We start from the raw sequence: 19,442 nt of genomic DNA on the forward strand, positions 1-19,442 counted from the left end.
CCTCACATAAAGCCCAAGATAACAGTTTAAATATACCAAGAACAAACATTTAATCTTATATAAAACCTCCTTAAAAATATCTCAAAATGTTCTGTTTTTCTTATACAAGCATAATACACGTAATTATCTAAATCAAAAAGTTCACCAAATATCATATCAATTCTGAAACCTGTGGAAGACATTTCTTTGAAAAATTGTTTCATTACACATATCAATGAACTCTGACAAATATATCACCCAAGTTCAAAAATTACTGGTAGTTATTGAACGTTTTACATCTGGAAACCTAACCAGTAAATTACAGTAAACCCACAACACCTATTACACAGCATGTTCTTATTTTCTTTTCTAAACTGCTGCGTCTAGCTAATAAAATGTACAGATGGTAATTTCTAAAGCTCACCTGAACGATCTTCCAGTTCAGTTAGACACTGTACCACCTCTGATTTTGCTGCCAATAGTGCAACTATCCAATTTGTGATAGACGATCTGTCGTTGGCAAACACAAGAAGTACACGACATCTTTCAAATATTGAAGTCTGGAAATGCCTACAGTTTCAGGAAGGTTTATATTAAGAGATAAAAATGTAAAGTTCCACGTTTCTTAATGATATTCTAAGAAAACTAGACATTTTTTATGAGGGATAAATTGAAGTAAGTGATAAACAGTACTTAATGTAAAAACTCTTGTCACACAATTACACACTCACAATTCTAAGAAAGTCAAGTTGTTGCCCACCCAATATAAAGAGAAAAATTCACATCTTCTTACCATTCAATCAATTTCTTTTCAATGACACTGTAGCCTGTGGGAAGGAGGTAGGAGTGGTAGTCTAATAAGGAATTCTGCATGATAAATGTTCAATAAGAGTTAATTATGACACTGCTATCCAGAGAGTAAATATTATAACACCACAGTTTGTACAGTAGTATCTTACATCTAACAGAAACACAAGGGATATGATTTATAATTACTCTGATACCTATCATGCATATATATGTAACACCTGAAGAAACTTTAAACTTCCCCTAACTTTAAAAATAAAATAGTGTATTCAAACAGGCACGTAGATTGGAAAAAACTGTGAGGGAGATAGGTTTTGTAAAAATAAAATAGCGTATTCAAACAGGCACGTAGATTGGAAAAAACTGTGAGGAAGATAGGTTTTGTGAAAATTATTCAAGATGGTTTTCTTTACTAATTGGTCAAGGAATCTACAAGAAACAATTTTATTTTAGATTCATTGCTAACTTATTATATAGAAATTGTTAAGAAGGTGGAAACTGGAGAACATCTGGGTACAAGTGATAACTGCTTTATTAGGTTCAATGTTTTACTTTGTACGGAGATCAAAAATTTCAAAAGAGCAAATTTTGAAGATATGCAACAAGAACTATCTGTTGTTAGCTCAGTTCTTTGGAGGCACTGATAAAGTGTGGAAGTATTTAAGAATAAGTTTTTAAATATTCAAAATAAATATATTGTTTATAGAAAGAAGAGTGAAATACCAGGTCACATAAAGGATACAAGATAAATTAGAGAAAGGCTTAAAAATGTATATTTACTGGTATGACAGGAGATTTAAAAGGTAAAGAAAGTTGGCAAAACAGGATATTAGGACATCAAAGTGAATGCATATATAAAAAAAAGGTTGGTTGAAAATTAATAGTAAGAATTTCTTTAAGCATATTAAAAATAAACAATGTTAATAAGGTAATGGAAACCTTGATGGATAAAGGAAGGTAAGTATCTCATCATCATGAGATGACTGGGTTATTAAAACAATCTTTTTACTAATGAAAGTGTAAGCAGTATTCCACATTTTTATAAGACTCCTGGGCCAGATAATATTTACCCAAGGGTTTTAAAAGAATCTGAAGATGGGATATGTGAGTCACTGATACTGTTTTTTTTTGTAAGCATTTCAATAGAGGGCAGGTACCACAGGATTGGAAGTTGGTTAATGTAACTCCTCTTTTCAAGGGAGGGGATAAAAGTTGTCCCAGTAACTATAGACTCATTATTCTTACATCAGTTGTGGAAAAGGTTTTGGAAAGTCTGAGAAAAGATGCTTTATAAAATCATTTAACAAAGCTTATAATTTTATCAGATAGTCAACATGGTTTCACAAAGGAAAAAATTCTTGCCTTACAAATCTTTGGACATTCTTTGAAAAGGTTACTACTCATGTAGATGAGGGTACAGGTGTAGATTTGGTGTGTCTGGATTCTTAGAAAGCACTTGACAAAGTGTCACATCAAGAGGTTGTAAAACAAATTACCTCTACATATGTGAAGGATAAGTTACCTCATTGGATAGGAGAGTGGTTGGATGGAAGAAGGCAGAGGGTTGTCACAAATAAGAGTTCAGTCAAACTTGATTAATGAGGATAGATCCAAATCTTTGAAACTGTTTTCTCTTGAGAAAAGAAGAATTAGAGGGGATCTGGTTGAGGTGTTTAAAACTGTGGAGGAAATTGGTAGTGTTGATACATTTTGTTTTCATACTTAATGGTGGGAACTGGGGGTCACAAACATGAACTTTGACAGGATGAAAGTGATCTTCAGCTAACACAGTTTTATTTTTCTAACAAGGTGGTTAGCCACAGGAATGTGTTGCCTTTGGATGTAGTGGAGGCAGTGAACTTAAGAGAAAGCTGTCTTCAAGACTTTTGTGTTATTCAAAATAGTTTAGTTTAGAGGATGGGACAGCCAAAATGGACTAACAGATCCCTTACTGTCTCTGAACATTAAGTTATGTTAAACACTAGAAGAGATAACTGTTCAGCATATGTACGACATGTTTACAGATTGAGTAGAAGCTTAACTATCATATAAAAACTCAGAAAAAGTAACATTCTTGATTTTACTATATTGTTGACTTACAACCATTATACTATGTAACACAAATTTTGTTCCTGGATAGTGTGTCTTAATTGCTTATGTTGTAAAAGTACAGAAAATGGTCATTATTCCCCTCAAACTTTGCTTTTGTGACCTGGATAATGAAATTTAGAAATTAACATATTTTCTATGTAAAAACGGGCAAATTTGCACATTTTCATTTACATAAGGTCTGAATAAAACAACATATGAATCAAGAATTGCATATTTTTATACCAAAGTTATACAAAAATGTTTAGAAGTGAGTAGTTTTTCGAGACTTGAGATAGTAATGTAAATCACTTTTATGTATCAGCCCCCAAATATAATCTCCCATCATGTTTTGTTATACACTCCTTGGTAGCACCATTCAAAGTTCAGTATATCTTGGTAGAAGAGCTTGCCTTGCTCCTCTGAGTATACTCTCAAGTGGTCCTTGAACTTATCAAGATGAGCATCAAGGATATGGACTTTCAGGGACATCCTGCAACCATAGTTCTTCAGCAGAGCCTCAACCATTCCACATAATTTTCAGCCTTGTGATTGCCCAAGAAGCCCTGAACCACTGAACAAAATTGCCCCAAGCTTTTTTTTTCCTTTCTTACTGAGGTTCTTGTGGAATTCTTTGCCTCAGACAACTTAGGGAAGAGGTCTCAAAGGTACCTGAAGGTTGCAGACTCCTTATCAAGACCTGTGACAAATTGTTTCATAAAACCCAACTTTATGTGCAATGGTGGGAACAACACCTTCTGGAGGTCCACTAATGGCTCACACTTGACATTGTGCCTCCTGAACTCGGTCTGTTGTGACCAGTGCTTCCTGTTGTAGTGTGCTGTGGTGTTATTATGAAGAATACATTTATTTCATCCACAACTAATGTGTAAGAGGTTCATGCAAAATATTTTACATGTGATATTTTTTCTATACTATTGGAAATTAAAAAATATATATAAATTAAAGATATTTAAATTTTAAACGATCTAAAATTTGTATAATATAAAATCTTACTATTCAAGCAAGCAAAAAATTGTTTGTCTTACTTTCTAGAGTTTCTTTGCAGTGCTCACAGGTAAAATGAGGTGCCCAGGGTTTATCTTGATCCCGGAAAGGGATGCCAAAATATGTCTTTCCGGCTTCACACATTTTAACAGATGCTGCCAGAGAGTACTCTTGTCTTGATAAATTGGCCACATACATAGCAGAATGCTTGCAGCTTCTTGATGCCATCTCTGATAAAATCAGATAGGTCTATGTGTTCACTTAGGCAGCTAGAACTAAACTGAAGTGGTAAGTAGTGAGCCCCTGTATATATATATTACTGTGGAAAGCTCTAGAAAATTCTTGTAAGTTCGAGAAAATTCTCTATCAGCTACTCGGCACTAAATCTGTCTGGAATGTTTTGAAAAATTGGTAAATTTGGATATTTCATTACCCAGGTCACAAAAGCAAAAGTCTGAAGAGAAAAATAGGTCTTTTCTATTTACTTTAGGCATAAGCAAGTGGGAAATAACACTTTCTGCCCAGGAACAAGAAAAGGTAAAAACTTTGTTACATGGTGTTATTAGCTTCAATATATCATACAAAGTGCCAATAATAATAACAAGAAATATAGAGTTTCTGTGTACAACTCCCTAATAAGAGAACATTAAGTTAGATCCATAGAAAACATTATAATCATAGCTAGTATTTGAGATGATTGTAAGAGTTAAAACAAGCTGAAGTGCAGAAGCCAGCTTACCGTGGAACAACAGTTATCAACCCAGACATGTGATACACAGGGAATACCTGCAGCTATGCTTTGAATGTATTTATATGTTTCTAGATAGGTATCAGCGATGAGAAAGACTTGCTCCAGTTGAACAATCTACAGAATAATAAATATTAGTAGTGATATGACTTTTATTTACTCATTGTGTCACTCTTACTTTCATAAGTCTTATCAAAAAGTTGTCACATCTCTTTAGAACAGGGGTTCCCAACCTTTTGGCACTCGCGACTTGAAAATGTAATTGATGAAATAAAATTAATGTTACCCAAGCTACTTCTAACAAGGCTACGTGACTCCCCTGCCAAGGCTTCGCGACCCCCTGTGGGTCACGACCCACTGATTGGGAACCCCTGCTTTAGAACTATCTTCATAGACTGGAATAAATCAGTATATATATATATATCAGTTATACAACTATATTATCAACGTTTCAAGTTAATTTTGTATACCAGCACCCTGGAGGCTGTTATAAAAACAGTTTTAACAGTATCATTTTTTCCATGTTTGGTATGAACATACTAATGGATAGTATTTCAAGGCTTGTTGAACAAGCCAAGTGAATATAAACTTTCTGAACTGTCTTTTACAATTTTTACCATCTTTGTCACCTACATAGAAGGCATGTTTACACTTTACTAAAATAGTAAAAAAATATCACTGTTTAGGACCCAACAATAAAAAAGTCCTAAAGAGCACATGTGTTTGAAATACGATCCTTTCTTAATAAGAGGCAAAATACCTAACCTTATTAAACTTAATGAAACTGTTAAGAGGTTACTGACTATGTTTGTTGTATAATGCAACAATGACAAGGCTTTAATAAACTACTAAAAGCCTAGAAAGCTCTCCAAGTACACACATTTTTCTATGACTAGAATTAATTACAAACATCATTTTCATAAATATATGGTATGTTATATGTAAAATAATGGAGAGTTTGAGGAACTAATCAACCAAATAATATTTTAATATTTTTCTCAATCAGTTATTTTGTAAAAAATAATAAATAACATAACAAAGACATCTCAGTCGTATATTCAAGAAAACTTGTTTATCACCTTAATTTAACATCTGTACATAGAGATATTTGAAACAATTTAATCCGTAAAATTACTTGAGAAGAAGAAAATGAACTTATGATAACAAAGCTGAATGTACTTAATTTGTTGTCAATCATAAAGCTATATTTGTAATCTGAGGGTCTCAGGTTTGAATCCCTGTCCCACCAAACACACTCGCCCTTTCAGCCACAAGGGCATCATAATGTGGTGGTCATTCCAGTTATTCTTTGGTAAAAAATTTAGCACCAAGAGTGGCAGCAGGTGGTGATGACTAGCTGCCTTCCCTCGAGTCTTTCACTGTTAAATTAGGGACGGCACAGATAGCCCTTATGTAGCTTTGAAAGAAATTCAGGACAAACAAACAGAGCTACGTAACAAGCTGGTTGTGCTCTTCCCAGCGCAGGTACAGAAATTCAATGTTTAGTGCAAAAAGCCTTCAGACTTTACAGATAAGTCATTAGGTGGCATGTACTTAGTATAAACAGAAATCAAAATACTTTGAAATACAACACTTCAGGCAGAAAATAAATATGGAAAACACAATTAAGATTTCACAAAATAGTATTCAATACAAGTAAAGAGAAAAAATACTTTTTAATAAATGTTTTGAACACAAAGAAATATTACAATATCCATCAAATATACCAAGACTGGAGAATTTTGTACCTTCGAAAGCTAACACGAATCTCTGTCTCTTATACACCCACTAGTAACTTATTTATACTTGGTTATAATTTCACTAGAAGCACCTATTAAAGTAATTACAAACCTGTGCTTCTTCAAAGCTGTTAACCCAAATTCCTCCAGACTTTTCTATTTGTTCTACAAGTCTATTCTTGTCAAAAGCTGGTAGATTAGCAAGTGAATCTTCCTCTAAGACAAGCATTATTAAAGATTACAATAAATACATTTTTATTTTCAAGTACTTATTATGAGAAACAAAAAAGTATTAAAAAAACTATGAGTCAACTAAACACAAATCTTCCAGGAAGATGACCCTTCATGTAGTAATGACCCCACAAAGTACATAAAATTCTTACTCATTCTGGTCTTTATTTCAAGAGATGCAAATATTACACTTACAGAATTTGTCATAAATATCTGTTATATTCACGAAAACCATAAATATGAATTTCCATTATGTGATCAACCTTTCTGAAAACAATATTTTTATGAGAATGTTAATTTTATACAAACAGCATATTTTCCATACTCATAAAAAGCTTTAAAGTTTTTAAGACCATCATTTTTAATTAAGAATAAGTAAAATAGAGACATAGCACACATAGAGTTCAAGATACTTGAGTAAGATATGCAAGTATTGGTGTAAGATTTTACAGTTGTCAGATATGTCTTAATTACCCTGAAAGAGAAAACTAAACCTATTTTTAGTAACTGTTTTTTTTTAAGCAAAAGTATACCCACTGGGCTAATTTTGCCCTGACCGTTGCAGGTACCAAAACTCAAATTATAGCCTTATTAGCTTCCATATTTACTGCTAAACCACCAGGAGGATTATTTTGTTAATGAAGATCTATTTATATTCTATGAGAGCTAATTGTCAGTATACACAGTAAGCTGTTGACAAAATCTAACTGGTTCCTACTTATTGTTACTCTTCATCCTTAGTTATTTATCTAATGTTCTCACCTTCTTCATCACTGGTTTCTGGATCAGAGATCTCTAAATGTGATGTTCCACTTCTGTTCTTTCTGGTTTTGTTACCTTCACTGCTACAAGTCAACAAAAAAGCCAAACCTTCAAAGAGCATTCCTCTGTTGGGAGTAGCACATGTATCTATTTTTTTGAAACGATTAAAAATAGAAAAGGAAAATAAATAAACAGTGTTTGTAATTTCCCGTACTACAATGTTTTGGACTTGAGCCATGTTAAATACTCACTACAGTTATATAAAACATATTTCATTTTGTATAACTACAAAAGATAGTGTTTAAATACAAAGAAAACACTTGAGAAAACATTAACTTTTTTGAATCATTTCGTGTTTACAAGGAAAGTGGCCCATGGACAAAAGGCCTGTAACAAGATTGAACATTTTCCAAATGGAAAAAGAAGGCAACCAAGGTTAATCCCTTATGCAAGATAAAAACACGTAAAATAGTTCCCAATCGTATATTTATTTAATTCAAACATTTGAGTCTAATGGACACTGAAGGTTTTGTTAGAGCAGGTCACTCACTGCATAAGTTAGTGAAAAACACATTTAATGTGACTCAAGTTTCTTTACACTATAAAAATGGCATAGTATTTTCTTTATGGTTCATCCATACAACAGTATTTCTATAAATTCATCTGAAAAGTATTTTCCAGGCCTACTGAAAAGCATTTTATATACATCATCACTAGGATAAATTAATCTCAAACTAAGGAGTATATAAAGCATGGTAGAAGCATTTTGTAAATAAATTTTACTGGTACTTAATATATGAAAGAAGTATATGTTCTTAAATAATTGAGGTACTATGATTCAGGCCACCTAGTGGACATACTGTGAACAATCATTGTCAGTTATGCTTGTACGAGATAAAATTTCTCCTTAGCTTTAGAAAAATTTAAAGAAAGTGTTTTCACAACTATTGAATTTAAATATTATAATACAATATATTATAAATAAGTTAAATTTATTTCCATGGAAATTTTCTTTATTTTCCATCAGAGTTTCCCCTTCTCAACTTATTTAAAAATAGTAACATTACAGTAATGTAAAACCTCCATATATTGGATTTAAAATAATTCATAACAGCAGATTTACCTTTCTTTTTCTTATTTAAATCAAATATTTAAAAAAAAATTATTTTTCAACTTTATCAGCACTTTAAGCAACACAAATTACATGGCTACATCAAAAGCCACACGGTTCAGGCATAGCCATCCTTAATTTAGAATCAACTGGTACCACCTTCCACCTTCATGGCTACTCTTAGGTTGTCATTTCTACAAAGCACTCACAAATAAAATGTAGAGCACATTTAGATAAGAAATATTAGACAGACGTGTAATTATTATTCTGTAAAATGTATTAGAAATTGATATAAAGTTTGTAAAAGCACTTTGTAAATGAAGAACATTTATAGACCTATTATCAATGCTCGTATAAGTGTTTTACACTATACACAGAAATCTGGAAATGATAAAACTTATTCTGTGAGAGCTTACCATCATAAACACATGAAGTGGCAGGTTCTTCTTGAAATGAAAGTCCATCAACTTGGTCTTGAGACAAAATTATTAACGATTTTGCAAATCTAAAGGAAGAATACAAAATTCAGTAAAGAGCACAGTGAATATGTTTTTTTAATATTTAAGCTGTTTTTTTTTCATCTTACAAAAGAACTTTAAGCTAAATATTAATCAAGATAGTTAGCCTATCCAAGAAGTGAAACTTCTAAAATCTGACAACAAAGTAAGATTTATATAATTCTTACATACCTAAAATAAATATTAGTATTGAAATATGTACATCCTAATTAATGTTGTGAAAGAAAATCACTCTAGAAAACAATCAGTGTTATTGGGAGATTTTTTTTTTTTGTAAAAATGTATAAAAAGAAATACAAACTGTTGTTTTCTCCTTACTTGATTGACTGTTTGTAGTTAAGCACAAAGCTACACTATGGGCTATTTGTGCTCTGTCTATCACAATTACTGAAACCCAGTTTCTAGAAGTGTGAGTCCACAGACATACCATCGTGCCACTGGAAGGTCCTTACATAGATGGCACTTGTATTACTAAGGCAGTTATGAATAAATATGCTACCACAGGTTTACAACAATATGTTTTGAAGTTAAGGAGAAATTTAAATGTATCTCAGAATGGCTGGTATGGGTATTAACACTTTTATTGATAAGCAGAGAACAATGTTTCGATCTTCCTAGGTCGTCTTCAGGTTAAGAAAAAAAGAGGTTGAATTTGATCATTGACAGACACGTCTCAGGGACAAGAGTATAAATGTGTACAGGACTGTAGAGGGCGTTGCAGGTGGATATTAAATTATTAATTAGTATAGGTATAAATGTGTTCCTTTATATTGATTTAATAACTACAAAAAACACCTTCACACGTTTTTGAACACTGCAAATCAAATAAACACAACATAACCAAAGAAAACTCTCAGATACTAAGTAGGGAAACAAATATAAACAAACGCAAAATCAAAGAAGCCCTACTTATACAGCAACTAAAACCAAAATTAAACCAATATAAAGAAACACCTTTATACCTATACTAATTAATAACCTAACATCCACCTGCAACACCCTCTACAATTCTGTACCCGTTTATACTCTCGTCCCTAAGACGTGTGTCCGTCAACAGTCACATTCAAACTCTCTCTTTCTTAACCTGATGATGACCTAGGAAGTTCGAAACGTTGTTCTCTCCTTATCAATAAAAGTGTTAATACCCATACCAGCTGTTCTGAGATACATTTTTATTTCTTGTCATCAAGAATAAATAGAAACTTATTAAAATTGGTAGCATCTGACTGAATTGTTTTGATCAATAATGACAAAGTATTCCACGTATTTTACTGAATTTACAAAAAACATATTGTTTATTGTTTTTTTCATTTTTTGCATTGAACTGATAGGAAAACAACAGCAGTAAATTAATTTTGTAAATGTTTTAAACAAAGAACAATATTTTAAATATTGTACTTTCATATTAAGTTTAACTAAAGCTAATAAAACAGATTCAACTCCAAAATGTTTATCTCTACAGTTTATGAACATTGAGTTTGGTAACATATCAATTCATATATGGTGTATCTTTATTATATGAATCATATACTCCACAATAGAGTTAAGCTGTATTGGGTTACTCTATTAGAACAGTCACATAAGTTATCACTGTATTTTATGAAAATGTCTTAGACCAATTTGACTGCTATTTTATAAAAAGATACAAAGGAAGTTGACTTTATTTAATTAACTTAATCAAGAAAAAGTCCAATTTTTATTGGTGGATGGGTACTGGGTATGTTTGTATTTACATTCCCATATCTCAAAAACTAACTGTTTCTTTGTTTTTGGAATTTCGCACAAAGCTACTTGAGGGCTATCTGTGCTAGCCGTTCCTAATTTAGCAGTGTAAGACTAGAGGGAAGGCAGCTAGTTACCACCACCCACCGCCAACTCTTGGGCTACTCTTTTACCAACGAATAGTGGGATTGACCGTCACATTATAACGCCCCCACGGCTGAAAGGACGAGCATGTTTGGCGCAAAGGGGATGCAAACCCGCGACCCTCAGATTACGAGTCACACGTCTTAACACGCTTGGCCATGGCGAGCCTCAAAAACTAACAGACCAATATATAAGAAAATTCTATGCAAAAGAGTAAGTCAGTATGGAACAGTCCTCTGCAAACTTGATCGAGATTCAGATCTGGATCCCTTTGAAGCATTATTTTTTTATAATGGGGAGATAGAGGACTGTTGTAGTTTTGGGTAAATGACTTTGTAAAGTGTAATCAGATCTGTACCAAATTTCATGGGCACATTAAAGTTGAGACCCCTAATAAAACTAAAAAAACTACATGGATCATTAATCATTCTAGATCTGAGAAGGAATTTCTAAGCTTTCAAAGGTGAAATTTGATGTCTAATATAAACGAATAAAATATTGAAAAGGAGTGACAGGTGATGGTGTGAAGTTTCTCTGATTGTTCTTGTTATTACATTAGTCTATAATTTTAGCTACAATCGATACGAGAGTACACCATACCAATGTGGTATGTAATTGCACTGATGTCCAACATTAATTTTAAAAGGATCTGGATTCTGGAACGAGGGGAAAATATTAATAAAATTCAAACCTACATAAGGCAGTGACGAAGAAAATTCTGTTTAATAGCACAAAATTCAGAAAAAATATTGAAGTGTCGTATACAGAACTCAACACTGCATAATGTAACCAACTGTTCCAGACAACACTTATAAGGCAGATAAAAACCCTAACTCATACCAATTTGTACAAATACCAGTGTGTTCCCATCAAGATGGGTTTTCCCACTCAGGAAATGAAAACAGGCAGAAAGCCAGAGTAATCAAAGTTGATAACCTGAACCTGAGTAAAGGGACTAGTTCACATTTATAACTTTATAACATATCATTAAAAATAAAGTCACAGTTTATACAGAACACCTGCATGAAAAGTATGTGACACTAAAGATAAATTCCAACGTATTTAGGACAAGATGAAATTTACAACTGAGCTATAATGCCATAACAAACATGCATATAGTATCTGCACTCTAAACTAATTCTAGCTTTATTTAATGATAATCTTATAATAAATAACAATTACAAAAAGACATGTCTCAAAACAAATGTTTCATTCACTTTACTTTCCTTATGTTACTTTAAAAGAAAAAGTCACCAAAATAAGTAACTAAATGTATTATAATTGAAGAGAACTGTTTTTTCATTTGTCTTACAGTTTACACTAAACTTGAAATTTTCCATGTTGTATCTTTTGATGTCTTTATTACTTAGATTACAACTTGAGTGTTTTTATCATATTTGTTTATTACGAATTTTGTACAAAGTTACACATGGGCTATCTGCCCTAACCTTCCCTAATTTAGCAGTGGAAGACTAGAGGGAAGACAGATAGTCATCACCACTCACTTTCAAGTTTTGGACTACTCTTTTACCAGTGCATAGTAGGATTGACCATAACATAATAACAGTCTCATGGCTGAAAGAGTGAGCACGTTTTGTGAGGCAGGGATTTGAGCCCATGACTCCCAGATTGCGAGTCGAGCACCCTAACCACCTGGCCTTGCATTTTTCATATTAAACACAGAATTACTGAAAATATCCAAGTGTACCATATCAATTTTCTGTAATACATTTTACACATCCTACTATTTGAGGGTCCATAGCTTTGTTTCTTACAGGGTTCTTAATAAAATATAAGTCACATACACAAAAACAAGTAAATAAAAACATTGTCGATATTGCTAGTATATCCACTGAGATCCCCTTATGTATTTTATGTAGAGAATAAATGGTTCCGCATAATTTTTTTAATCAGTTTCTTGCAAGTGAATTTTATGAAATTGCTCAATAAATGCAACATGTGAACTCTACCAGAAATGAACAGTATGAAAACTGTTTAACAGTTAATGTCTCAGTATAGTGGTTTAGTGATACTGAGAGGTAAATGGTATGCTGATCTGCTTTTACTATTAATATATCAACTCAGTGTAAATAAGTTTTGCCTGAGACATGCTACACTTGAGTTCTTATGTTTTGAGCAACATATCATTAAATCCAGTAACCACTAAACTTATTACTTGCACATACGAAAGAAAACAATAATACTGTATTTAAATATTAAATATAGCCTTTATCAAACAATTATATCCATGAAAAGACATGTTCACTACATATAGGTACCTCTGGAATGTTTTATCCTCTTGTTTAATTATATAATCAACATTACTGCCATCTCTGAGGTAACTGTAAATCACTCCCTGGTCAGCATATCCATCTTTTGCGAGAGTAAACACAGTCTGTCCTTTTGGTAGTACAGAAAGAGCTAAAAGCTGATTTTCATATAGTACCCTCATATCACCATCATGAAACTTCACCAGCCAACTGAAAGAAAAATATATTATTAAGTTATACTGCTTACGAGAAAATTAGTGTGCATTTATTAACTTAAAATACTTTAGTGTGTTGTTACTTTACCACTAGAGATGTCTTTAAATGTTTGAAAAGTTATTTTTTCGTGATATATAAATTGTAAAATGTATCATACGATATATGATGGAAGATATGTAATATATATAAATAATGTAAACATCTTATTAAAATTGTATATCTACTACTTGTTAAAATATTTACAAATTTCTTAAAATATTTCTATGATCAGACTAAAGAAATCACAATGACTGCAAAGTAAAAAAACCCAAAAAAACAGATTACAGAATATGGCCAAACAGAAAACACATTACAGAAGACGGCCAAACAGAAAACAGATTATAAAAGATGGCCAAACAGAGAACAGATTACAGAAGATGGTCAAACAGAAAACACATTACAGAAGACGGCCAAACAAAAAACACATTACAGAAGACGGCCGGCCAAACAGAAAACACATTACAGAAGACGGCCAAACAGAAAACAGATTATAAAAGATGGCCAAACAGAGAACAGATTACAGAAGATGGCCAAACAGAAAACAGATTATAAAAGATGGCCAAACAGAGAACAGATTACAGAAGATGGTCAAACAGAAAACACATTACAGAAGATGGCCAAACAGGAAACAAATTATAAAAGAGGGCCAAACAGAAAACAGATTACAGAAGACGGCCAAACAGAAAACAGATTATAAAAAATGGCCAAACAGAGAACAGATTACAGAAGATGGTCAAACAGAAAACACATTACAGAAGATGGCCAAACAGAAAACAGATTATAAAAAATGGCCAAACAGAGAACAGATTACAGAAGATGGTCAAACAGAAAACACATTACAGAAGACGGCCAAACAGAAAACAAAAGAAGATGGCACAAATTACAGAAGATTACAGAAGACGGCCAAACAGAAAACAGATTATAAAAAATGGCCAAACAGAGAACAGATTACAGAAGATGGTCAAACAGAAAACACATTACAGAAGACGGCCAAACAGAAAACAGATTACAGAAGATGGTCAAACAGAAAACATATTACAGAAGATGGCCAAACAGAAAACACATTACAAAGAGAAAACAAAAAACACATTACAGAAGACGGCCAAACAGAAAACAGATTACAGAAGATGGCCAAACAGAAAACAGATTATAAAAAATGGCCAAACAGAAAACAGATTATAAAAGATGGCCAAACAGAGAACAGATTACAGAAGATGGTCAAACAGAAAACATATTACAGAAGATGGCCAAACAGGAAACAAATTATAAAAGAGGGCCAAACAGAAAACAGATTACAGAAGATGGCCAAACAGAAAACAGATAATAAAAGATGGCCAAACAGAAAACAGATTACAAAAGATGGCCAAACAGAAAACAGATTACAAAGAATGGCCAAACAGAAAACAGATTACAGAAGATGGTCACACTGATGTGTATGCATGAGCTGAGAGATGTTGAAAACGAAGTGATATCCAACACAAATTAGTAGATTTTCAAAACTTACGAACACTAGTATGCTAACAGTGTGAATATTGATTTAACAGAACTTTACTTGTTGTTTATTAATTCCTTATACCTCTTGGATACATAAAACCTTATGTTATTATTACTAAAATAAAACTATATTCTTATTATTTCATAATATTTTAAAACTAGTTATAAATTACTAATCTCAAACCAGTGACTTAAACATTTAAAAAGCAAGAACATTTATTACCATGAAACAAATATCACACAATACATGCATGTTAGTTTATTAATAACAATTAATTAAGATTGTCTTTATATTTTAAGTAATAAAAATAATAAAGTTTATTTGTAAATTGAAATAAATAGACTAACCGTCCATCTATACTTTGATCTAAAACTCTGCCAGGATAGAAATAGCCATCATGCCATTTGATCATAACATTGATCCCTAAGAAATTAAAAACATTTTGTTAAATTTAAGACTTGTATTACAACTGTTTTATTGTACATAAAATTAAGGTTGAGGATCCTGTAACAAATTACTCAAATAGTTCAACTGTTATTTAAAATAAATCTGTAGAAAAGTATATTTTTCATTAATTCTACAAATCCTTCACTAAATATCTCACCTCTACTGTAACACATCCAGTCGACATACCCTAATCTTTGTTAAATAAAAATATGATTTCAATCATTTATGTGTACAGATTTTAAATAAAACTAGAGAGCAAATCTAATGAATGCAACACTGTATAACTTTTTTCATGACAAAGAAAATGTTTAGATTACAATGTAATACACCTTTTATAAGTAGTGTCTTTGTATTATTTGTATAACATTCATTGACTGTGAAAAGCTCATAAATTCCAACCATACACCACAGTAGTAACAGTGTTCATATTTTACAGAAGTATGTGTTTTATTGTAGCAAAGCCACATCGGGCTATCTGCTGAGCCCACCGAAGGGAATCAAAGCCCTGATTTTAGCATTGTAAATCTGGAGACTTACCACTGTACTAGCAGGATACATTTTACAGAGCAAGCCTATACACACATATTTAATCAAACAAAAATGTATGGACTACTAGAAAATTACCAATGTAATCTATTAGCACAATGTAATGATTCTTCTTGAATGATTTAGAGTAACATACATGAAAAATTATGTAAATTCTATAGCATTTACATGGTAATAGTGACTTCAACTGATTTAAAACATTTGACAGCTATAGTTAACAGATCATTTATTGAAAGAGACACAAGTTTAGTTATAACTGAATGATGCAATCACAAGAAAATGTCATTCTTCAATAACAAATAAAAACCACTGCATGCACAAACATTTTCATCAAAACATGTGTCTCACATGGAGAAATATAATGCTGAGAACTAATTGAAATTTATTAACCATGCTTTTAAAGTATGTATGTCTTTTTTTTAAATATAGGGTGTTCAGAAAGTCACTATGCACTTATATATTTAATAACAGACATGTTTCAATATAGAATACAGGAGGTAAATATGAACAACATTTATAAACAATGTTGAGAGTGACCTCCGTTGGCATCAATACAGGCTTGGATTCTTCTTATTTTGTTTCTAAACACCGCTATCAGTTGCTGGCTTGAAATAGACTGAATAAAATATGATTACAAAACCGGACACACTGTAGTACTCACCTTGGATGAGATTTTTAGATCTTTAAATCTTGTATTTTGATTTTTTTAACTATAAAAACTATTCAAATATAGAAGTTTCTTTGATTTTTACTGAACTTTTTAGAATACTATATCTTTAAATACACAATTATTTGTGTTTTCTTCTTTAATCAGCCATTAATACTTAAAATACAAATATGTTAAAATTGATTTAACAACATTCATAATTAATGTTTAAGTATTGTAAAACTACATTTGTGGTTTATCGGTCCACACAATCTCTTCTGAAAGGCTGTGACTTGAAATATCAGCTTAATTTGAATGTACCCTGATACTGTGAGAAAAATATAGGTTACATTTATTAAAGTTTCTCTTCACTTCCAGTAACTTTGCACCCATCTCATTAGTAGAGTTCTCTTATTTTAATCCTGGATAAGTTATAACAGTTTCATATTTTCAAGTTTGCATAAATATATGTGAAAATTGCAGAATATATATGTTCACATCCAATCTGACTAGGAAATATCTCTTTATCAGTAGTTGCAAAAAAAATATCAAAACCATTTCCCAAAATCATCTTGACTTAATACTCAAGTGTTACTTTGAGGAAGTTTGAAACAAGATGACAAGTCATAATGTTGTTGCTAGTTATGTTAATCTGATTGTATTTATTTTCATTTTCTTAGCATTTCTTTTGTATTTTATAACTGTCTGAATAAAGAGCATAATTTTCATTAAAACCAGTCTAATATTTGTGTTTACACCAATTAATGTAGCTTTATTAACAACTAGTTGGAGTATCTGTACCCTGGATGAAAGTTATGTAAATTCATGATTAATAAAAGTTATCTTAGAACATGAAATGCTACTTCCCCCACTTGTAACTGTAAAAATTGCACTTAGAAACTGCAAAACATGTAATGTGAAACCACAAGTTTGTTTGTATCTCTGCATGGAGCCAACAAACCATACCAAATTTGGTGAACGTTGATCAAGGGGGAATAGTGACAAAAATGTCCATTAGAATAACAAAATGCATAAGTGAAAATATGTATGTATCTCCCCATGGACCAACAAGCCTTCATCCAAATTTGGTAAAGATCCATCAAAACTGCAAGCCACAACATGAAAAATTTATATGTATTTTCCCATATACTTCATACCATATTTGGTGAAAGTCTATCCATATGAAATGAGATAATAATAAAAAATGAAAAAACACCCATCATACTGCAAAATGCAAAACTAATAACTTGTATGTACCCTTGTTTGGATCTAATGAACCTTCATATTAATTTTGTTAAAGATCCATCTACAGCTTGTGAAGTAGTTACTTGGACATACAAAAGGCAGTATTATATTTATATAGATGTAACTGCTATATACATGTATAAGTAAAATATGCTGCCATAAAGCTGTAAGACAGACTTTGGCTAATGAAAATAAATATTTTGGGGTATTTATACAACATGTATAAAACTACTATACACCTTTTAGTGGAAAATGAAATGACAAGTGTAAGAGGACACATGTAACCAGCTGTTAAACTTTCACCCTAAGCAAGATTTTCCATTCACTGTTTATTCATATAAATTCGTTTTTCTCCTTGTAAAATTTACGTTAATGATTCATAGCATTTTTCCTAAAATTGTAGTCCTACAGCCCACTTAAAAGTATAACTCCTGATGTCATTCTATATTCTTTATTAATGTAACATTCAGGAGAGCTGTTCAGTAGTTTTCCGTAACTAGAATCAGCTGATAGAATACTCATAACTGGAAATTGATAATAATCTCTGCGATTTAACTAAAATTATTCTCATAGAAACTAAACAAAAACAATGTTGTCTATAAGGGACTACAACATTTTATTTTCTCACAGACTATAAATGAAAGATGTTCATAAAAACAGTTCCCATTTATAAAAGTTATTGCAGTGTTCATATAGCCCAAAACAAATGGCTAAAAAAAACAAACCATAAAGGTAAATTTTATTTGTTTTAAAAATATAAGCACAAAGACTTTGAAAAGTTCCGTTTTATTTGTTTTTTGAACTTCACACAAAGCTACAAGAGGGCTATCTGCACTAGCCATCCTTAATTTAGCAGAGGGAAGGCAGCTAGTCATCACCACCCACCACCAACTCCTGGACTACTCTTTTACCAATGAATAGTTGGATTGACCATCACATTATAATGCCCTCATGGCTGAAAGGGCAAGCATGTTTGGTGTGACAGGGATTCAAACCCGCGACCCTCAGATTACAAGTCGAACATCTTAACCCACCTGGCCGTGCTGGGCAACTTTAAAAAAGACATTTTATAATTAACTTTACAGTTTATGATTACAATAAAAAATATTTTTCTTCTTTGTAAAAATTCAGTTTTATCGATATCATTGGATAAAGAATGAATTAACATTTTCTACTGAGCATGGATAAAAAAAATGATAGTTTTTGTAGTATAATAAATATGTCATACAAATTAAACAAATGATACCAAAGTTTAACATCTTCAATGTACAAAATCATGTAAAGATATTCTGGGTTAGACTAATTGTAATTTGATTAATTGTAATCAAATGCACATTAAAATATGTGTGATGTGAATCTACATCACAGAGCTGTGTTATACATGTGATATAATCTTTGATTCTTTTAATATGTAATTCAAGATTATTTAACAAACTTGTATGTCATTTTAATAAATACTAAATTAAAAGTTTCCACTTACAGAGAAAGTATACAATACATAAAGTTATATTTAAATTTTAAAAAATGATAGAGAACAGTATGAAAGTGATACACATACCTGTCTGTACTGTAATGACATATGATCCATGGATGATGGTAATTAATAAAAATATTATTCTGAGACATAAATACTACACATAAACAATGAATGAATGAAGAAATTACATTTATGGGTGAGAAA

At 31.7% G+C, this 19,442-nt stretch overlaps 1 protein-coding gene across 2 annotated transcripts in view; it reads right to left on the reverse strand.

Moving 5' to 3' along the window:
* Window positions 1-19,442, reverse strand: part of LOC143231781 (TP53-binding protein 1-like) — a 28,205-nt gene that overhangs the window by 2,730 nt on the left and 6,033 nt on the right. For both annotated transcript variants that reach the window (XM_076466426.1, XM_076466427.1), the window contains exons 6-13: window positions 15,225-15,300; window positions 13,137-13,337; window positions 8,890-8,978; window positions 7,363-7,509; window positions 6,482-6,585; window positions 4,622-4,747; window positions 773-846; window positions 404-549 (exon numbers count right to left, since the gene is read on the reverse strand). In XM_076466426.1, coding sequence (XP_076322541.1) covers window positions 404-549; window positions 773-846; window positions 4,622-4,747; window positions 6,482-6,585; window positions 7,363-7,509; window positions 8,890-8,978; window positions 13,137-13,337; window positions 15,225-15,300 — 963 coding nt within the window. The remainder of the gene's footprint in view (window positions 1-403; window positions 550-772; window positions 847-4,621; window positions 4,748-6,481; window positions 6,586-7,362; window positions 7,510-8,889; window positions 8,979-13,136; window positions 13,338-15,224; window positions 15,301-19,442) is intronic.

This window comes from Tachypleus tridentatus, chromosome 11 (genome assembly GCF_004210375.1).
Source record: "Tachypleus tridentatus isolate NWPU-2018 chromosome 11, ASM421037v1, whole genome shotgun sequence".
NCBI classification, from domain to species: Eukaryota; Metazoa; Arthropoda; class Merostomata; order Xiphosura; family Limulidae; genus Tachypleus; species Tachypleus tridentatus.